General features: G+C 39.4%; 1 protein-coding gene across 1 annotated transcript; it reads left to right on the forward strand.

Moving 5' to 3' along the window:
• The first annotated feature begins 1936 nt into the window (after window positions 1–1936).
• On the forward strand, window positions 1937–20891 carry PSKH2 (protein serine kinase H2). Its single transcript, XM_026014267.2, has 3 exons — window positions 1937–2115; window positions 6590–7256; window positions 20586–20891. Exons 1-3 carry the CDS (start codon window positions 1937–1939, stop codon window positions 20889–20891), a joined length of 1152 nt encoding a protein of 383 aa, XP_025870052.2.
• The last annotated feature ends 563 nt before the right edge of the window (window positions 20892–21454 follow it).

Here is a 21454-nt window from a genome sequence, read left to right on the forward strand (position 1 = left end):
CACAGCGACCCAGCGCCTTCCCTGCTGCCCAGGCTCAGCATTTAGAGTAAATGCTCCCTATTTGCTGGGCCACACATATCCAAACACCCCATACACTGGGCTCTCTGGGTAGGAATACTGTTCTTCTTCTTCTTCTTTTTTTTTTTTTTTTGAAAACTGTTCTTTAAACAACACCTTGACATTTTACTTCTGTCCATTTCTTCCCTTTTTCTTTTCATTTCCATTTTGAAAACGTTCTTTTTTTTTTAATTTTTATTTATTTATGATAGTCACAGAGAGAGAGAGAGAGAGAGAGGCAGAGACACAGGCAGAGGGAGAAGCAGGCTCCGTGCACCGGGAGCCCGATGTGGGATTCGATCCCGGGTCTCCAGGATCGCGCCCTGGGCCAAAGGCAGGCGCTGCGCCACCCAGGGATCCCTTCATTTCCATTTTGCTTTATGTTTTTTATTCTGCAACTTAGTTTGAAAGCTTGAGACCCCCGCAGCAGTTTAAAACCCGCTTAAAACCAATCTTCTCTCTTTGTTTCCCAGTACTTGGAGAATCCTGGGGGTTCTTTATCAAGAAAAATTCATTATTGGGTAGTTTAGCTCCCTTTGCAGGATAGGCTCATTTTTCTCTCAGCTACCCATAAGACATGTCTTAAATTTTCCTTCAAAATAGAGTTCTTCTGGGCAAATTCGCGGCTAACTGACTCATCAGAGATATTCTGTTAAGTCAAACTAAAAATTAAATGAAGTTATAAAGCAAATTTAAAGAGTGCCACATTGGGAGTTTGGGACTGGGCCTCCGGTTCCGCCTCTACAACTTGCTAGGGGTGCCTCATCTTGATTAGCTTGGTCTTGACTGAATCTCAGTTTCCACACATCTTTTACTTAACATTTAGCAATGTAAATTATATATAATCAATATGTTGATAACTAATCAATACATAAACTAACATTTATCAAAAAAGAAATATTTATCAGATATATACAATATATACACCAATACATGTATGGATAGTTATGAACGCAAAGTTGAATTATCTAAAACATAAGATTATATATCGTATAATAACTATATTCGTAATATAATTATATTAGATATTATGTGATAAGAATACACAGTCTCTACATAATATAAAGAGAGTATATCATTTTCTCCTTCTTCTTCTTTTTACATATTTTATTCTTGTAGTTGCATTAGGTGTTGGGCTGGGTTCTAGACATCTGGTTTTCTCCCAGTTTTTCTCTTTGCAATACTTCATCCAGAGGGAAGGCCCATCCCGCTGTAGGAGAGTTAGTGCAGTACCAGAAAGAAACTAGTGTGTTTAATAAATGCAATAGGGCAGCTGGGGTGGCTCAGCTTTTTGGCACCACCTTCTGCCCAGGGTGTGATCCTGGAGACCCAGGATCGAGTCCTATGTGGGGCTCCCTGCATGGGGCCTGCTTCTCTCTCTGCCTCTCTCTCTCTCTCTCTGTGTCTCTCATGAATGAATAAATAAAATCTTAAAAAAAAATAAATGCAATAGAGCAGCCTAACTCTTATTACATACTTTAGATGTCACAAGCTCTTAGAGTTTAAACCGTATAGGCATTCAATGTTCATGTCATCTGGATATGAGCTCGGCCCTGGAAACAGGAAGATCCTTGAGAGATGATGAGATCCTTCATTGACTCCTTTTGGGGCCATTTAGGGGGCTCACATCTTCACTTTGCAGATGAGAAAACAGGCCCAGGCTTCGGCCTCCCCGCGGAGGTAAGGGGTCGCTGACCCCTCCAGGCGGCCTACTGGCAGCCAGACCTTTTGCAAGCTTGTTTTCAGAGGCCCGCAGTGGGGGTTCCTTCCAAGCGGGCCGGGGGTGGGGTGGGGCGGATGGAGGTGCCCCCGCCCCCCCACCCCGGGGCTCGGGGTTAAGCGCAGCCCCGCCCGCCCGGCCCTTCCCAGCGCGGCGGGCATGGGCTGCGGCGCCAGCACCAAGGTGACCCCGGGCGCGCCCGAGCGGGTCCCGGGTGGGCAGGAGCGCGAGGGCCGCGGCAGCTCCGGGGGCCCCGGGCCCGAGGCGGTGGCCGAGGCGGCCCGCAGGATGCAGGTGGCCCGCTTCCGCGCCCACTTCCACCCCCGCGTCCTGGCCAGGTAAGGTGCAGGGCCCCGGCGGCGGGGCCCGGACGGGGAAGGCCAAGCCCGCGCCCCTCTGGACCCCCGAACCCTCCCCCGAGGCCCGATTAAACCCCAGGCGGCCTGCTTTGGGATGCAAGGCCCCTGAGGCCCCTAAGTTCTTTCTCTAACCCCTTTGAGATGTAAAAGTCTTGCAGGAAGGTCTTTCCCGAGGACAGGAGCACCCTCCCCTTGAAATGCAATCAGGGGCCCGCTTCCTCCCGGTCTCTGCCCACCTTGGGCCAGCACCTGCCGGACCCGGCTCCCTCCTCAGGCCCTTCCTCTAGGACTCTTCTTCTACTAGCTCGCCCAGTGCTGAAAACTGGCCTCTGGTCTCAACGGGGCTGAAGCCAGCCCCCCTCCCCTGCTGCCATAGCTTGGACTCCAGTCCTGATAGTCTTGGGACAGAGTCTTCTTCATGGTTTTTAAACAAGTGTTGGGGCAGATTCTATTTGACCCTCTGAGCAGGGAGGGCAGAGGAGTGGGAAGATTCCAGACTGAAAGTAGAGGAGGGACAGGAGCAAGGAAAGAGGGAGAATCTGGGACTTCAGAGCTGGGGAAGGAAGGAGAGGGCCCCCTAAGCCCTACACGGCTGATGGGGGCCTTGCCACAGATACGCTGGGGCTGGGTCCAGACAGGCCTGTTTGTGAAGGATCTTCACCACATTCTGGAAGAGGAGACCGTAATTCATAGAATAGAAATAAGGCTTTGAGTCAGCCAGACTTGAGATCCACTCCTGTGTCTTTTATCATGTGTCTGGATGACCAGAGTGTTCCTTAGCCTCTCTCCTTCCTCAGTTTTGGTCTCAGTAAAGTGGGAATAATCATAATATCTACCCCATATGAATGTTGTGAGGATAATTAAAGTGATACATTCAAATTGTGCTGCTTAGTTCATGAGTCAAGTCTTTTTTTTTTTTTTTTAAGATTTTATTTATTTATTCATGAGAGACACAGAAAGAGAGAGGCAGAGACACAGGCAGAGGGAGAAGCAGGCTCCATGCAGGGAGCCTGATGTGGTACTCAATCCTGGGACCGCAGGATCATGCCCTGAGTCAAAGGCAGATGCTCAACCGCTGAGTCACCCAGGTGTCTCAAATCAAGTCTTTACTGAGCTAAGGTGCACATAAGACCTAGCTGACCTCCATGCACGAAATGAGCAGGGATAATAGGTTGGTTGGTCTGAAAAAATAACTTCCGCAGAGTGTATCATGGCAGACATACAGAGGAAGAGAATCATGAAATCCTCTTCCACCCTGCAGGGCTTGGTGGGTGGCTCATCTGGCTTCTCAGAGACATTTCCAGCTCTTGAATTGTATGCTCACTTCCCTGCTGTGCTGTGAATAGAGTCTGCGCAGAGCCACTTCTTGGCCTACGGGGGAACTTCTAATACAAGGAGACCTTGTGGATTAGTCCAGTAGCTGCTAAGCATGGAAACAAAGTTGTCTGATCCAATTGTACCTAAATCAGAATGGACATGGGAGGAATCTTAACACTCCTGAATTGGTTAGATGGCATCTCTGGTCATCTGTAGCCAGAGAAATGAGGCTGCTGTGGTCTAGTCTTACCCACTCTCATAACCTCCATGTACAGGGTAGTCCCAGTTCTTTAGAGTGTGCAGGGGTCATAGACGGGGAAGGTCACAACATTGTAAGGGCTCTAGCAACTGACTCAAGGCTCTTGACCAGATGAAGAGTGAACCCCCAGATGATAAAGTGACTTGTTCAAGTCAGTGGCAGACTTGAGTCTCAAAGACTGTTGTCTTTCTTCTCCATTGTGACTCTATTTATAACTCTTGCAGAATAGAGATGATAGAATTTAAATCTGACTATATGCACTTTCTTCTTGGGCGTTCATCATAATTGCTTCTATCAAATAGGTTGTGATATTATTATTGTTTCCATGTTTCATTTTTTTATGCGTGTTCAAAAAATTCCCAGTCTGTAGCAGCTGAAGTTAGAGTCATGATTTCAATTCTGAGGATGATGTAAAATTGCACCACCTACAAAATTAACTTTGAGGGTCGGGCGGTGGGTAGGAGCAGAAGAGTGGAAGGGGAAGGAATGGAATGGCCTTGTAAATGCCTTCTCCAATGCTTGATTTGATCCTTAATGTTTTCAAAATATAAGTGATAATTTGGAAATAATATGTATTTAGTGAGTGTTTCTTTCATTCAACATTTATTGCTGTACCCTCTGGGCCAGGCGCTGCACAAGATATAGCCACTCAAGTCATAAAAATAGTCACCATCCATGGCCATCAAGCAAGGCTGCACTTACAGGAATTTGTTATGGGACATTTGTTGTTCAATCTGAAACCATTTATTTCCAGTACTCTACATCTTGGCTGTAAGCCTACGGTTTCCTTCAATGCCAAATGACTAGCATTTTTTTCAAGTATTTGGTATATGAGGGCCCCTTAGCAGCATTGAATAAAGCTCCTTTTATTTAAACAAAAGAGTGTAGTTCCTCAGAGATGGTAATGCAGCTGATAATGGATGATTAATTCCATGAACAAATGAATTTGCCTGCAGTTTTGAAGGCATAGTGAAAAATTAGTACTTGCAAAGTGCTTTCATCCACATTAGAGGTAAATGTAAATTTTGGTCGGTCTGCAAAGCAGTAGCATTTGAAATGCCTGTGATTATCTTCAAAATCAACCTGAGCGTGCACGTGAATAAAAAAGCAAAGTTGGAAAGAGAAGAGGCAACAGAATCTATTTAAGATGAGTAAATTGCTGTCTGTTTTGATAAAGTAATTGGCCAGAAAATTAAATGCATTGCATAGAACAAAGTTGTTTTCTGTAAGCCAGTGCAGCCAAATGCCATTTTTATTCAGGAAGCATAGAAATATAAGGAACAGAGAGGTAGGGGGGAAAATTACTGGAAGAATGAACTCAGCAAAAAAGAAGTAAGGCTATTTACCACACAGATTTATATTTGCATTTGAATCTCTGGTACTGAGTGTGCAGTTGAAAGCATTACCTGCACACTCCCCTCAGCACACTCCATTCCTTGGCCTCCTCTCCCAGGAGAAGTTTTAATAAAGGGGAAGAGCAGCAAATTATGATAAAAATAAGGCGACCTGGGTTCTCATCCTCACTCTAGAACTTAATCAATCTGCTAACCTGATCTTCAGAGCCCTCATTTGTAAAATGAGGGGTTGGATTCTGTCATTCTCTAATATTCTTTCCAGCTGTAAAAATCATGATTCTAAGTGATGCACTTTCTCAACATCTCTCAGATAGGCAGTTAAACTTGATAAAATTCTTAAATTGACGTAGACGTTTACACAGATAGTTCAAGTGTAAGATCACCAGCCTTTGAAATACTAGCTGAGAGATAATGACTTTACACATTAACGTGTATACCCTGGTAAAATTCTGTTTCTTGGGTAGAAAGTGTAAGTGTAGGGAATAAGCTGGGAGGAAATGGTGGCTCAAACACCACCCCTATCAGACGTGTTTATCAGTGATCATCTGTCAAGGTTGCTATCGTGGGCACAATAGGGCTTGTGCGCTCACAATCAAGTAACCTGAAGAAGACTCTTTGTGCCCTGTCTTTTGATATGATTTCCTACCTCTTATGAGAGGCTATAAACAGGACTAGGTTTCTTTTCTGTACTCTTTCCACCTGGGTTGGTTGTTGTTGTTGCAGAATAGTAAAAACAAGGGCTGGAGGGAGGAAAGAAAATGGTAGAAGGTTGTCCCAAAGTTCAAGGGAATTTTGGTGAAACACACTTGAAGGGGTTGGATTTAAATCCTATCCATTTCAACTACCATGTACATGGCCTTGGGAAATCACTTAACCTATGTTATTCTTCATTTCCTTATCTGAAAAAGGGGGATAGATGGTATTACATTAGCTGATAGGGACATTGTAAGAAGAGTTTTTTTTTTAAAGATTTTATTTATTTATTCATGAGAGACACACAGAGAGAGGCAGAGACACAGGTAGAGGGAGAAGCAGGCTCCATGCAGGGAACCCTATTTGGGACTTGATCCTGGGATTCCAGGATTACCCCCTGGGCTGAAGGCAGGCGCAGTAAACCGCTGAGCCACCCAGGGATCCTAAGAATTTTTTTTAAAAAGTAAATTTTTAAAAAAAGTAATTAAAAAAATTTTTTTACTAAGTAAATTTTTTTAAAAAGTAATTTTTTTTAAAAGTAAATTTTCTGGCATACAATAAATATCTAATCAAATGGTAGCTGCTGTTATTAAGATGGTTGTCTTAATAGTTATCTTTCTGCCAACTGATTGCTTTAACATTGCTTACCTCCATTTCAAAGATGAATCTGGGGGGTCTTTCAAATATAATAAATATAATTAAGCAATAGCGAGCAAAAGAATCAGATAGGGAGATGTAAAGATGAAAAGATGATATAAAGCACCAACTCAGATAGTTTTTAAGAAACATCACTTCAGAGGATAACAGATTTGGCTTTTCTTCCCAATAGATACGACATCAAGGCTCTTATTGGGACAGGCAATTTCAGCAAGGTTGTCAGGGTGGAGCAGAAGACCACCAAGAAACCTTTTGCAATAAAAGTGGTGGAAACCAGAGTGAGGGAAGGCCGAGAAGCGTGTGATTCAGAGCTCACCATCCTGAGGCGGGTGAGCCACCAGTACATTGTTCAGCTCGTGGAGATCTTTGAGGCCCAGGATCGAGTTTACATGGTGATGGAGTTGGCTACTGGAGGAGAGCTCTTTGACCGACTCATGACTCAGGGATCCTTTACAGAGCACGATGCTGTCAGAATTCTCCAGATGGTTGCTGATGGTATCAGGTATCTGCATGCATTGCGAATAACCCACAGGGACCTAAAACCTGAAAATCTCTTATATTATCATCCGGGTGCCGAGTCAAAGATTTTAATCACAGATTTTGGTTTGGCACATTCTGGGAACAAAAGTGGAGACTGGACAATGAGGACACTCTGTGGGACCCCAGAGTATGTAGCCCCTGAGATTTTGCTAAGGAAACCTTATACCAGTGCAGTGGACATGTGGGCTCTTGGTGTAATCACGTATGTTTTACTTAGTGGAGTCCTGCCTTTTGATGATGAAAGCCATACAAGACTTTACAGGAAGATTCTGAAAGGCAAATATAATTATACGGGAGAGGTAAGAAATAATTTTATTCCTATTGAGTTAACCTAGTGTAGTTTCTCAACCTCAGCACTATTGACATTTATGGCTGGATGATTCTTTTTTTTTTTTTTTAACTTTGAAAAAACCCAGGATTTATTAATTTATTACAAGTCCTGGAGGGTGTATGGCATGCCCAGAGCCATGCAGTAAGTTTGTGTGGGGCAGGAGAGATACCAGATGATTCTTTACAGGGAGGGGAGGGGATGGGATGGGAATGGGGCTGTCCTTGGCATTGCAGGATGTTTAATGGCATACTGGGTGGGTCTCCACGCCAGCCCCCATATGCTACTGGTAGATACTGGTATGTACTGGATATCTAGTAAATACACTAGATTCAACACCTTCCTCAAGTTGCGACAACAAAAATTGTCTCCAGACATTGTTAAATGTCCCCCATGGGGGCAAAATCACCCCTGGCTGAGAGCTCTTGGTCTCAAGGTAGCAAAGGCCTGGATTACTGAGTTGTCTGTGGTTAGCATATGACACTGATAATTAAGTAGACAAGTGAGTTTGTAGTTTTTCTTCTATCAGCTGAGTAGGCTGATGTGTACTCAGAAGCTCAGCATGACCCTTGGGTGTTTGGTGAGAGATTTTCTGCCTTGAATCTAGGTGATCCAAGCCCTTTTTGTAATGTAGTGTCTCCTTGGTAGGAAATGTTTAATCTCGTAGCTTGTGTAAAATATTTATCCACTCTTTAAACTTGGAACTCCCGGTGTTTATGAATGTGTTCACTTCTTGTTTTTTTGGGGTAGAGAAGGGAAGTTGTGAATGCTTGTGTGTAGGAAGCCTGACAAAAGGGGAAATTCATTTCATGTTCAGCAAGTGACCAAATATAGTGTATGTTGAACTATGAAAGGGTTCTTTGTCTCATGAAGGAAATTTTTGACAGTTTGATGATATCTACTTAAGGTATAACGTCTATATATTTAACATCTTAAGCAAAATCAAAAGCTAAATAACTTTTAATTTAAATCTATATAAGTTAATTTAAACATTATATATTCTGTGCTTTGACAAAGCTTTAATATCTTATTGTATATGTATGCATTTTAAAAAACTCCTCCAAATTGGTGATTGAGAACTAAGACTTACGTAGGGAAGTGGGAAAGGATGGTGAGGATTCACAGATAATGCAGTACCATTTTATTAAAAGTTGGAAAGATGTCCAGCCTCCCTAATAACCAAAAAATACAAATGAAAACAAAGTCTTGTTTAAAAAATTTTTCAAATTGATAAAGATAAAAGAAAACCCCTTCAACTTTGTTTATTGCTGCTGAGTACTAAGAGATGAACCATCTCATTTACTGATGATTGAGGGCAGATTTTACAGATTTCTTAGGATGCAATTTTAAAATATATATCTAGAACTTTTAAAAGTTTATATATTTTGATCTAGTAATTCCACTTGTTTGAATCTTTTTTTAAAAAAGATTTTATTTATTTTTTTGAGAGACAGAGAGAGCACAATTCTATTCTTAGAAATATAATTTGTGACTCTCCACTAAGCAGGGAACCCCTTTTTGGACTTAATCCTAGGACCCACTGAGATCATGACCTCAACCGATGGTAGCTGTCCATCCCATTGAGCCACCCAGGCACCCTTGTACTTCTAGAATCTAAGGAAATAATTCCAGATGCAACAAAGGTTTCAGTATAAAGATGCTCATCTGAGCTACAGTTACAGAAGTGGAACATTTTAAAAAACCCTAAAAGAACGTTTGAGTAAATTATGGAACATCCACATGATCAAGTATGATAGTCCCTAAATTATGCCTGCTTAAAAATTGTAAGGATGTTGGAAAATGTTCACAGTATGCTACCAAGTGTAAAAAAAAAAAAAAAAGGCAGAACTATATAGAGAATGTCACAATCATGTGGAAAAATGTATGCATAGGAAAAAGGCTTAAAAGAAATACAGTAAGATGCTAGCAGAACTTCTTTCCTGGTGTGGGGATTATAGATCATTTTGGTTTTTTTCTTTATAGTTCAAATATCTTTCTGTTTCTGTTGTTCATTTATTTACAAAGAATTCATATTTCTGTTTTGATTATAGCTCAGTGACTCTTCCGTCCTACGTGATGTGGGATGGAATTGCAGTCATGGGGCCTTGATTGAGATAATGTCCCTATGGTCCTTCAAATGTCTGATATCTTGGTGGGGGTGGCTGAAAATCTGGGGTCAACTAGGTCACCAGAACCATCAGGCCTTATTCACCTTCCTCTCTCTTTGCTTCATAGGGCCTTCTCTCCCTGGGGGATTCTTCATAGCATCTTTCCAGTGGAGTAGTAGTAGTTTTACATGGTAGTTTAGGCCTTGCAGAAGGGAGTATTCCAAGAGGGAGACAATGGAAGTTGCCAGTGCTTTTCAAGGCTGTGTTTGGAAATGGCACAGCATTACCTCTGTCTCATTCTATTGTGAGTTCTGTGAGCCTTAGGCTAGCCCAGCTTCAATGTGGAAGGAGACCACACACAGTCTAAGTACCGGAGGTGTGCTTTATTGGGCCGTGTGTGGACTGGATATTGCTATTGCTTTTTTAATGTGCAAAAATAATGAGCAATATATTGTTTAAAAAGTCCTTTCATCAGGTTTAATTCTGAGGGTTTATTTTTTTTTATAAATTTATTTTTTATTGGTGTTCAATTTGCCAACATATAGAATAACACCCAGTGCTCATCCCCTCAAGTGCCCACCTCAGTGCCCATCACCCAGGCACCTCCTCCCACCTCCCCTTCCACCACCCTTAGTTTGTTTCCCAGAGTTAGGAGTCTCTCATGTTCTGTCTCCCTTTCTGTTATTTCCCACTCATTTTTTCTCCTTTCCCCTTTATTCCCTTTCACTATTTTTTATATTCCTCAAATGAATGAGACCATATAATGTTTGTCCTTCAATTCTGAGGGTTTCTAGGGTTGGATTCCCCAAAAGGCTGAGAAATCCCTGAGAAGAAGTTTCATGTTCAACTGACTTATTAAGAGTCAACTCCCAGGGAGACAGGTCAGGGAGTGGGGCAAGCAGGACTGAGAAGGTGAGGAGGACTAAGCCATAAAGGTCAGCCTCATCTTGCAGGGAAGAATTCTTTAACATTCTTCCAACCCAGGTGAGCTGGATTTTCACACCTACCTCTCTCTGTTAGTCAGTGAGGGTGATGGTGGTGGGGAGCTGGTGGTATATTTTTACATTTTCTGAGGATCAAAGGCAAGTAGCTCCAGGAGCCACAGCACGGCCATTGAAAAAAAGCAAGGTTTTGGGTTTTAGAAGCAAAATACTCCAAAGGAAGGGTGTGTGTGTACATACAGAAAAGAGGGGCTCAGAATCCGGATGGAGCATTGACATTGTCTCCATAGTGGCACCCTCCACTTGTTGAGGAGATGCCTGTTTGTAGCCTCAGACAACATGCAACGCAGATTGCCAGATTGTGAAATACATTACTGGGTTTATATCCCATTGGCTTTCTTTCCTGTGTTTGTCAGGCACCTATGTCCATCATATTCACATTCTTTTACAAGACACAAACTAAGTGAATTAGTCAGCTCAAGCTGCTGTGAAATACCACAGACTGGATGACTTAAGCAACAGAAATTTATTTCTCACAGTTCTAGGGGCTTCGAAGTCCAAGATCAAGTTTCCAACAAGGTAGGTTTCATGAAGAGGCCTCTTCCCTTGGCTTGTAGGCAGCTGGTATCTCATGGTGTGATCTTATGACCTCTGTGTGTAGAGAGAGAGAGGTGGGGTAGGGAGAGGCAGAGAGGGACACAGAGAGGGAACTCTCTGGTATCTCTTAAAAGGGCACAAATCCTATCAGATCAGGATCCTACCCTTATGACCTCATTTAAAACCTTGATTACTTCTGTGGAGCCCTCTTCTTTAAATATAGTGATACAAGGATTAGAGCTTCAACATATGAATTTCAGAGGGACACAAATATTCAATCCATAAAACAAGATAGTAGACATAGAAACATAGATTAGTAGACATAGAAAAGTGTATCATCATGTTTTCTCTGTCATCGTATTATTGTATTCCTACCATTTATCAGCAAGCAAAGTAATTTCTAAATGCACCAATTTTATTTAAATACTAGGGTGACCATTGATTCTGGAAGCATAGGTGTGGTAGACAGAATAATAGCCCCCCAAAGTCCATACACTAATACTCAGAGTCAGTAGATGTGCTACCCTCTGTGGCAAAAAAGAATTTGCAAATGAGACTAAGGATCTTGAGATGGAGAGATTATCCTGGATTATCTGGATGAAGCCAAGGTGATCACAAGGATCCTTACAATAGGAAGGCTGGAGTGTCAAAGATAGAAAGAGGAGATGTGATGAAGGGAACATAGATTGGAGTGATGTGCTTTGGAGATGGAAGAAGAGGTCGCGCACCAAGGAATGCGTGCAGTCACTAGACACAGGAAAGGGAAGGAAAGAACTCTCCCCTGGAGCCTCTAGGAGGCAGCTCTGCTGATACCTTGATTTTAGCTTGTCAGACCCCTTCTGACCTGCAGAACTGTAAGATAATAAATGTGGGGTGCTTTTTAAAGTCCCTTTGTTTATAAATAAAATTCCAAGTATGACACATTGCGTGAATCACTTCTTTTCTCTAAAAGTCAGGTGGAAAAGTGCAATAAATAGGACAAAACTTCCTGAGATTTAAGTGCTGTAGCTCCTATGATGAAGAAGAAGAATGTGTTTAATATATATATATATAGCAAATATTTTGCTAGACACTTGGCAAATATATTATATGCATATCTATATCTGTGTATAAACAAATATAATATATATATCCATGTATAAGCAAAAGATTAGCTATAATAATGTTTAATTCTTCTTGATTTTAGGTGAAATATATTCCTTCATGGAGTTTTGATGACCATTCCACTTGTTAGTTATTCTTTCTCTTTCCTGAATAGTGTATAGGATTATAACAAATTTCTTTTGCTTTGACATTTATGCAACCTTTCTAAGACATTGTTGGGTCTTTGAAGGCTGGGCCTGTATCATATTTCCTCCTTAGATCCAATAAGATGTCATGAAGAGTTAAGCAGAGAGAATGCATTTAACACAAATAATTGCTTTTGAAAAATTATTAAGAGATTTTGGGAAGCCTGGGTGGCTTAGCGGTTGAGCATTTGCCTTTGGCTCAGGGTGTGATCCCCAGGGTCCTGGATCGAGTCCCACATCGGGCTCCCTGCAAGGAGTCTGCTTCTCCCTCTGCCTATGTCTCTGCCTCTCTCTCTGGGTCTCTCATGAATAAATAAATAAAATCTTTAAAAAATTATTGGGAGATGCTGATTTATAACTACATGAGTAAATATATCTCAACTATAACTGCATTGAACATAGAATTCAAATTTTAATTTATAGCAAGGTAGATTTTAGATAACCAGTATCTTCAATTGCTAAATTTATTAAATTCATTCTGGAATGTTAGGATGGTTTGGAAGGGTACATTTACTCCACTCACTGGGCTTTTCAGGGTAGAGGTAGGAGTTCCCCTTTTCAGTCACTTCTTGCAATGGCCAGGAGGCAACCAGGGTAGAAAGACTGAGCACCTGGTGAAGAAAAGAGAAATCCTGTCTCCTGTGTGAGGGAGGCCTTTACTTAGCTACTGGATCATCAGTACCATCACGATGGCTTTCAGCTTGGCAGCAGGGCTCATGCTGGAGATAGTAAGTAAAAGACTCATCCATAATTCTCCCAGAGACTGTCGGAAAGCCTCCTTGTGTGCTCTCCACCCTCCTTGTCGGGCCTTCCTCTGGCCAGGAGTTGTGGATAGCTCTGGGAATATTCACATCCACATGAAAATGCTCGGTGTCCCTGTGTCCTTGTTCTTTGGAACCAAGTGGTCTTGTCTGAGGGACCAAGTACTCTTTTTTTTTTTTTTTTGAAGAGTTATTTATTTATGTGAATGAGAGAGAGTATGAACAGGGTGAGAGGCCAAAGGGGACAGAGAATCTCAAGCAGACTCCCTGCTGAGCAGGGAGCCCAGCTCAGGGCTCCATCTAACACCCCTGATCATGCTCTGATCATGATCATGACCATGATCAGATCATGCTCTGAGCCAAAATCAAGAGTTGGATCCTTTAGCCACCCAGGTGCCTGAGAGACCAAGGATTTTTATGTATGTTTTCAAATGTAAGTGCTCTGCTACATGAAGGAGCAGAGGTGCAAAGTCCATGGAACAAGGGAAGACAGTCTTACTGCTTAGGAAATTTGAGTCAGATTTCCTGAAGGAGAGGACATTTGTGCTGTGTCTTGGAGGAAAGGGAGGAGTTTCTGCAAGGGAGATTGACACATTCCAAGTAGACAGAACAACATATGCAAAAACACGTAAAAGGGAATATGTAGTAAAAATGAACAGTTTTAGAGCATTTGGGCAGATGAGTGTATATTTATGTGGGTATTTTGTAAAACAGTGTAGTGTCGTGGTTAAGGGCTGGAGCAATGCTGGCTGGATCCATTCTCAGCTCTGCCTTTTACTAACTGTGTGACTTTGGGTACATTTCTTAATTTCTCTGTATCTCGGTTTCTTTATTTGTAAAATAGTAATAATGACAGTGTTTACTCACAGCATTGTTGTGAAGATCAAATGAGCTTAAAAATGTCCAGTGCTTAGAATAGTTTCAGATATTAGTACATGGCACTATATATGTGTTAGCTATTTCTGTTACTATTACTATTAATGTGGGAAACAGTGGGACTACAAGTTTTAATTTTACTTAACTAAGTTACTAGTTATAAATACATATATATATATCTTTATATTTATATATAAATATATATATAGGCCAGTATATAGGCCTATATATAACCAGTATCTTCATATATATATGAAGGCCTATGTATAGGCCAAGTATACCTTTATCACCTTTTAAGTGGAAAGTGTGAAAAGTGAGGTGTTAACATTTTAATGCTAATGATAAATTAATTACACATTCTTGCCAAGGAGTTGGGAATTGTATTATTGTCTAATTATATTGCACTATATCACAGGAATCTTTTTTGATGTGAAAAAAATTGATAATAAAATGAGTCTTGTAACCATATTAGCCAGCTGGCAAAGATAAACAATGGTATTAAAAACATTTTTAAGAAATCCCACATGGATATTAATAGAAAATGGTCCCCATGTACTTAGATTCACCTATGATTGCCCTACTGGTAGGAAAAAGTTTATTGATGCCTTGACTTAGAAGTAACATATCTGATGGATTTTGCTCACCAGCCATGACCCCAATTTTCTTTCTATATCCTCATCCCCATTAATTTCTCTTATTTTTTCTCTGCTGTATTTCTTTTCCATTGAGATTATTAAGTAGGAAAAAGGGAAAGGAGAACAAAAGATTTGGCTCTTTGATTCTCTTTTATCCTCTTTCCATCATGACTAGAATTTCAATAATGAAATGAACCACATTTCAGTTAGGCCATAATTCTTGTAATTTGGTTCCCATTCCTGTGGTTTAGTTCTTAAAAACTTATGCTCACAAAAATGTGGTGCTCAACTTTTGAAGTGAAATTTTTACTTTGAAAGTTGTTTTACAGAAAATACTTTTAATGGTTATAAAATCCTTCATTTCACATCTTGCACATACATCAAATGCACCTCATTTTCTTTTTATCACTTTCTTCATCTCTTCTCTGACTTAAATTGTACAAGTATATTTTCTTCCCTTAAACACAATCCAAGTGAGTGTTTCTTGGCATTGAAACCATGTGCATTTCATTTTGGCTGTATAAATGTTACCCTTGGTATAACGGGTAGTTTATAAGAGTGTAAAGTAGTTATCTGTTTCCTTGATTATGTTGCACTTTTTGACCTTGATATCATCAACGGAATTCATGGAGTTGAAGAGAAAATAACTATTTGCATGACGTTTTTGCCAACCTACAAATATCAAAATTTAATGTTATGCTTGTGTTCTGGTTTATGAGATTTAAAATAGGAACTGGTTCTAATATATATTATATATGGGACAATAAATCAACTATTGATTTAGATTTCAAAGACTAATTCAGTTTCTCATCTTATGTTCTTCTACTATTTATATATATATATATATATATATATTTATTTAAAAACTGAACACATCTCTTTTTAACCTTGAGTGTTTCAAAATGTGATAGGTACTCAAGCAAATTACACTGTACAATCCTCTAAATTCCACTGTTTTCCTTATAAGAAAAACTGGAAGCATCACTTCTCTCCTGTCAGGAACTCCTTAACTCACAAAAATATTCTTTTTGTGAGCCTGGTATAGGATTGATTCTTTTTCCATTTTTAATTAGATGTTACTTGTAATAACTTGCATATATCTCCTGACTTTTTCCAGGGTTTACAAATGCCACCATAGATAAAGCATTCTGACGCAATTAGCTCTGTCTTTGAACAGTTTTAACTTTGGCAAAGATAAAACAATTTAAAGTCTGCTTTTAGATTGGGGAGAAAACATTTTAAATTTTAAGTATTTATAATATAAAGATGATAGAATCTCCTGCTTTCTGACATGAGGAAGAGTGATTTTTTTTCTGGTCTACGACTAATAAAATCATGGAAAGTTAATTGGTACTTTTGGGCACATTTACATAAAATTTAATTGCAAAGCTTAAGTGAAATCCTACCAAGGTTGGTCACTGAAGTTTAAGGAAGAAAAATGCTAGTTAGAGAATTGTCATCAGTAGAAGTGTTTTTTTTTTCCTTAAGGATTTGATTTATTTATTCTAGAGAAAGAGGGTGATCAGGAGAGGAGCAGAGGGAGAGGGAGAGGGTGATAATCTCCAGCAGACTATGTGCTGAGTGCAAAGCCTGACACAGGGCTTGATCCCAGGACCCTGAGATCATGACCTGAGCTGAAACCAAGAATTGGATGCTTAACTGACTGAACTACCCAGGTGCCCTCAGTAGAAGTTTTGAATAAATATTCTATAAAACAAATTTTAAAAAGGTATGTATGTATGTATTTATTTATTTATTTATTTATTTTAGTGATCTCTATACCCAATGAGGGGCTCGAACTCACAATGCCAAGAGCAAAAGGCATATGCTTTTCTGACAGAGCTAGCCAGGCACCACTAAGTGCTACTATTTTTAAGGAGATAAATTCTACTTTGAGTGCTCTTAGTCCAGGGATTTGAATGGTAGCTTATCCATCTACTTAAAAACAGATATTTGTAGTTTTCTGAAAACTATAATTAAATCCATCAATAATTATTACCCTGTATTTCATTAAGCTCTATATTTAGCAAATTTTAATGTTAATTACAATACTTAAATTATGAGATGTTGCATCTAGAATTTTAGGAGCTGTGTATGTGTGTGCAGGTGTGTGTGTGTGTGTGTTAGTATCTAGCTTCTTAATAATGACTTACTACTGATTCTTTACAATCATTTCTGCAATCGAACTACATTAGGAGGAATTATTCATCAAGAAATTAGAATGCAAAAAACTAACATCATTCCTTACTTCTCTGCTTAAAGGTGAAAGAATGAAGACCAATAGAACATAAAATACCATTCCTCTAAGTTCCCTTTATTCTTCCAAAGTGAATAGATAGTGCAACTGCTAGTATTAAATTTCAGTTTGTACCTTCTTTTTGTTATTTTTGTTTTATACAGTTTAATCAATTTCTATTGGAGAGAATAGACAAATAGGCAAAGAACCAGATGAGGAAAGGAAGAAAGAGCAAAGGGAATAAAGAAGGACTGAATTGTTCATAAATATTACAGTTTGCTTGTCACTAAATTAACTGAATGACCTCAGAATAAAAGAAAGTGCTACCTTCCTTCCTTTCTTTCTTCTTTCTTTCTTTCTTCTTTCTTTCTTTCTTCTTTCTTTCTTTCTTTCTTTCTTTCTTTCTTTCTTTCTTTCTTTCTTTTTCTTTCTTCTTTCTCTTTCTTTCTTTTTTTTTTGTAATTTCAAGTTTTGATTTAAATTCCAGTTAGTTAAAATATAGTATAATATTAGTTTCAGGAATAGAATTAGTGATTCATCATTTACATATTACACTCAGTGCTCATCCTGTCAAGTGCCCTCCTTAATTCCCATCACTTATTTAACCCATTCCCCACCCCCCCCATAATCCTCAGTTGCTTCTCTATAGTTAAGAGTCTCTTATTATTTGTCCCTTCCCCCCCTGACATTCATCTGTTTTGTTTCTTAAATTCCACATATGAGTGGAATCATATGGTAATTGTGGTTCTATAACTGACTTATTTCATTTAGCACAATACACTCTGGCTCCATCCATGTTGTTGCAAATGGCAAGATACATTCTTTTCGATGACTGAGTAATATTCTTTGTCCATTCATCAGTCAATGGACACTTTGCTTCTTGCCATAATTTGGCTATTGTTGATAATGCTGCTATAAACATTGGGATGCATATATCCCTTTGGATCAGTAATTTTGTATCCTTTGGGCAAATACCTAGTAGTGAGCCTGCCAGGTTGTAGGGTAGTTCTGTTTTGAACTTTCTGGGGAGCCCCAATACTGTTTCCTAGAGGGGCCATACCAGTTTGTGTTCCCCCCAACAGTGTAAGAGGGTTCACATCCTCACCAATATCTGTTGTTTCCTGTGTTGTTCATTTTAGCCATTCTCACAGATATCTCATTATAGTTTTGATTTGTATTCTCCTGATTATGAGTGATGTTGAGCATCTTTTCATGTGTCTGTTAGCCATCTGGATGTCTTGCTACCTTTCTTTCCACTTGGTTCATTACCTCTTAACGCAGAACTTGTTTTTGAGGACACACATTTATCATGATAACAGTAAGTAGAATCAGTATGAGAAGTTTTGGATAGTTTTCTTCTTCCAGTTCTCTGAATATAGTAGGTGGATGTGTCCACAAAAGAACTGAAGAAAGAACTATATTATGGTTTAATAGTAACAAGAACAAGAGGAACAAAGACTTACATGATATTTTATATTTTGAAAACCATTTTTCACATACTTGATCTAATTTGGTTGTAATAGCAATCTTGTGAGAGAGATATGGTCTCCATTTTTTCTTTTCTTTTTTTTTTTTTTTTTGATGAGGAGACTGAGACCCTATGTTAGAGCTGTATAGGGCTGGACAGCCTGTGTAGTCCAGATCCACTTGCCTCATCCCAGACTTTTTCCGCCTTAAGATGGGTCGACAGGCTGACTAATGGTTGATAGGCTGATTGATGGCAATGTCTCTTTGAGATTCCTGAGCAAAGCAAAACAGAGGAATTTTCTAGGCAAAAAGTGGAAATGGCAAGGTGGATGTCCAGGCTGGTAAAGGGACTGAATGATGTCATCAAGTGAGAGTCCAAGATAAGAATTTAATTCAATGTTTGGTCTCCAAATCATTTTTTTAAAAAGTAATCTCTATGCTCAGTGTGGGGCTCAACTTCACAACCCCAAGATCAAGAGTCACATACTCTACTGACTGAGCCAGCCAGGCGCCCCTCTAAATCATTTCTCGTCATACAGCACTATTAGTCAAAAAATTATGATGTGAACATGCACACTCAATTCTCAATTTTTATTCATTTATAAAATAGATATGTATGTTAATTTATTTTATACTTTATACAACATAGACAAAAATAAATTTTAGATCAAGAAGCTAAAAATAGATAGTTCTGACATTTTTTTCTATACCTGTCATTTTCTACCGTGTAATATGTAATTGACTCTCAGGTGCTCTCTAGCTGTTCTTTATGGCTCAGGAATCCTGTAATTTATAACTCATCTTTGAAAAATGCACTTTGGCTAAAGAACTTTTCAATGTTGCCTTATTTTCTGCAACTGCATTTTAGGTATATATTCATTTGGGGTCATCATAATGAGCTCTTCATAAATCTCACTACACATATTCTATATTTTCCAGAAATATTCAGTTGCTTGTCTTATAATGTTCCATTGGGGACATCTAATTTAACCTTGAGCCTAGATAAATGTGTCTGGATCCAGAGCCAAATAGATGTCTAGCCAAAGCAGAGGATATGCCATTGTGAGTGTCAGCCACTGACGTACTTTGTCTAGACATGTAGTGTTTACATTTTATTTTCCCTGTGTTTGAGTATTTGGCAAATGTGTCCATTTATTTCATGCCTTTTATTTTGGAGATAAATATTTCTCATATCTCATTTACCTAAATAAGCTGAAGGGAAAAAAAAAGGAGCAATTGCTTTACTGGTTTCTTTTGATTCAAATTCCAGGCCAATAGAGTGTTAAGAGATCGAGAGTGTGACATCTGCATTGAGTCTGATTTTTTCTTACATGAGGGCAAAGACAATAGGTTGTAAGGATTTCCTTATCCTTCTTGGGAGATGCAATTTTTAAAAAACTCCTGTCAACCAGAAATTATTGTTCGAGATACAGTGACTATACTGGCAATTTTCCCAATGTTTCTCCTTGGTAGATGACAACGGATACAAAACTACAGTTTCTTTTTTCCCCCTAGGTCTATGGTATGTATTGATAGATAATGCAGAAAACAAGTGTAAAACAACAGCTCTCTTGTCTCCATCCTCACAAAAGTCACTATGAATTGCTGCTATTGTAAAGTGTGTGCAAACTCTGTAAATATTGCCAGAATGAATCCCTGAAACATCAAGTAGCTGGTTGTACACATGGCACCCTGCAGCCTCTCTACCACATGACCAATCCCAATTGTATTGTATTGTAGCTAACTGATTGGGAGTAATGAGGGCTCTGAGTGTGTGTTGAGGAAATGCACTGCAGGAAGGTTCTTCACTCAAGTGCCCCTTATGTTTTACCCTTTTTCTCTGGTGGCCGTGGAGATGGAGGCGTCCTAAGTCTGGAATAAGTTTTTAAAGGGAGAGAAAAAGTTGACGATTTCTCTATCCATTCCACTTCCCAGTCTAGCTCGTTCTCAGAGTCCTGGGAACTCTCTGAGATGACCAGAGAGGTAAATACAAACCCGATTCTGCTGTACTGTCTGGACCACAGCTACTTTGCCTCGTCCAGCCCACGTCAATGTGATGTGGGAACTCACACTGCTAATTGAAGCATGCTGGACAGATTTCTGGAAAGGAATTCTCATTCTCATTCGGGAACAGAGAGTTTGGAAGACAATTTGTGTTTGTTTTTTCCTTTTGCCAAATAGAGTGGTTTTTTTTTTTTTTTTTTGGCTCTCAAAAGTGGATTTTCCGATTCCCTGTATATTTAATGATACAGTATTTAACTTTTTAAAAAAGTCTTTTGGATTTGATATGCATTGATCTATGTAATTAAGAAGATGATTCTCTATGTGTGTTTGTGCATTTTTACTTTATATATTTATTTTATTCTATTTTATTTATTTTTCCTTCCCAGCCTTGGCCAAATATTTCCCACTTGGCGAAGGACTTTATAGACAAACTACTTATTTTGGAGGCTAGTCATCGCATGTCAGCCGGGCAGGCCCTGGATCATCCCTGGGTGATCACCAGGGCTGCAGGGTCTTCCATGAAGAATCTTCAGAGGGTCATATCCAGGAACCTCATGCGGAGGGCATCTCCCCACTCTCAGAGTCCTGGATCTGCACAGTCTTCTAAGTCACGTTCTTATCACAAATCAAAGCATATGTGGAACATGAGAAACTTAAGAGTAGAAGAATCACAACTGTCTGCACTTTTGTGAGCAGATAACCTCCAAAACCACTTTAACCAATTTTAAGGCAAATCTGTTAACTTTATTAATAGCATTAGGTCAACAGGGACCATTTCATCACGATTAAAGCACGTAAAACTGTTCCATAGACATGGGAACATGGGGTTTTTGTTGGATAATGTTGACCTTCACTTTAACCATGTTTTGGTCTGTATTGCTTCCTATGTCTATATTTATTCCCCAAAATACACTTCTGTAAAAGATAATTAACATAATGAATACTAAATCTGTTTATATGATTAGAAATAGTTGAAGAAAAACTCTTAGGAATTGATGGATTAAATAAAATATGAGATAATAGGGATATGAATGTGAAGAAATGATAAATCAGAGACCTAGCAGGCATAGTTAGAAATGGGGAATAAGTGTATTTATAATGACATTATTGATTTATACTTAAAACTACTGTATGGTGTTAATAACCACTATGTAAAAATTACAAATTTGTTACACTCATATTTAGTCTGCCAATATTAATGGAAATTGTTAATTATGGGGCATATAAAGAAACTTAGTTGGCAACAAAACCAAAA

This window comes from Vulpes vulpes, chromosome 13 (assembly GCF_048418805.1).
Source record: "Vulpes vulpes isolate BD-2025 chromosome 13, VulVul3, whole genome shotgun sequence".
Lineage (NCBI taxonomy): Eukaryota > Metazoa > Chordata > Mammalia > Carnivora > Canidae > Vulpes > Vulpes vulpes.

What these genes read in the sequence shown, in the direction of transcription:
- PSKH2 (XM_026014267.2), top strand. Translation starts at nt 1,937, where the DNA reads ATGGGCTGCGGCGCCAGCACCAAGGTGACCCCGGGCGCGCCCGAGCGG. An exon ending in CACCCCCGCGTCCTGGCCAG is followed by an intron (nt 2,116 to 6,589) that starts GTAAGGTGCAGG and finishes TCTTCCCAATAG; the next exon opens with ATACGACATCAAGGCTCTTA. An exon ending in AATATAATTATACGGGAGAG is followed by an intron (nt 7,257 to 20,585) that starts GTAAGAAATAAT and finishes TTTCCTTCCCAG; the next exon opens with CCTTGGCCAAATATTTCCCA.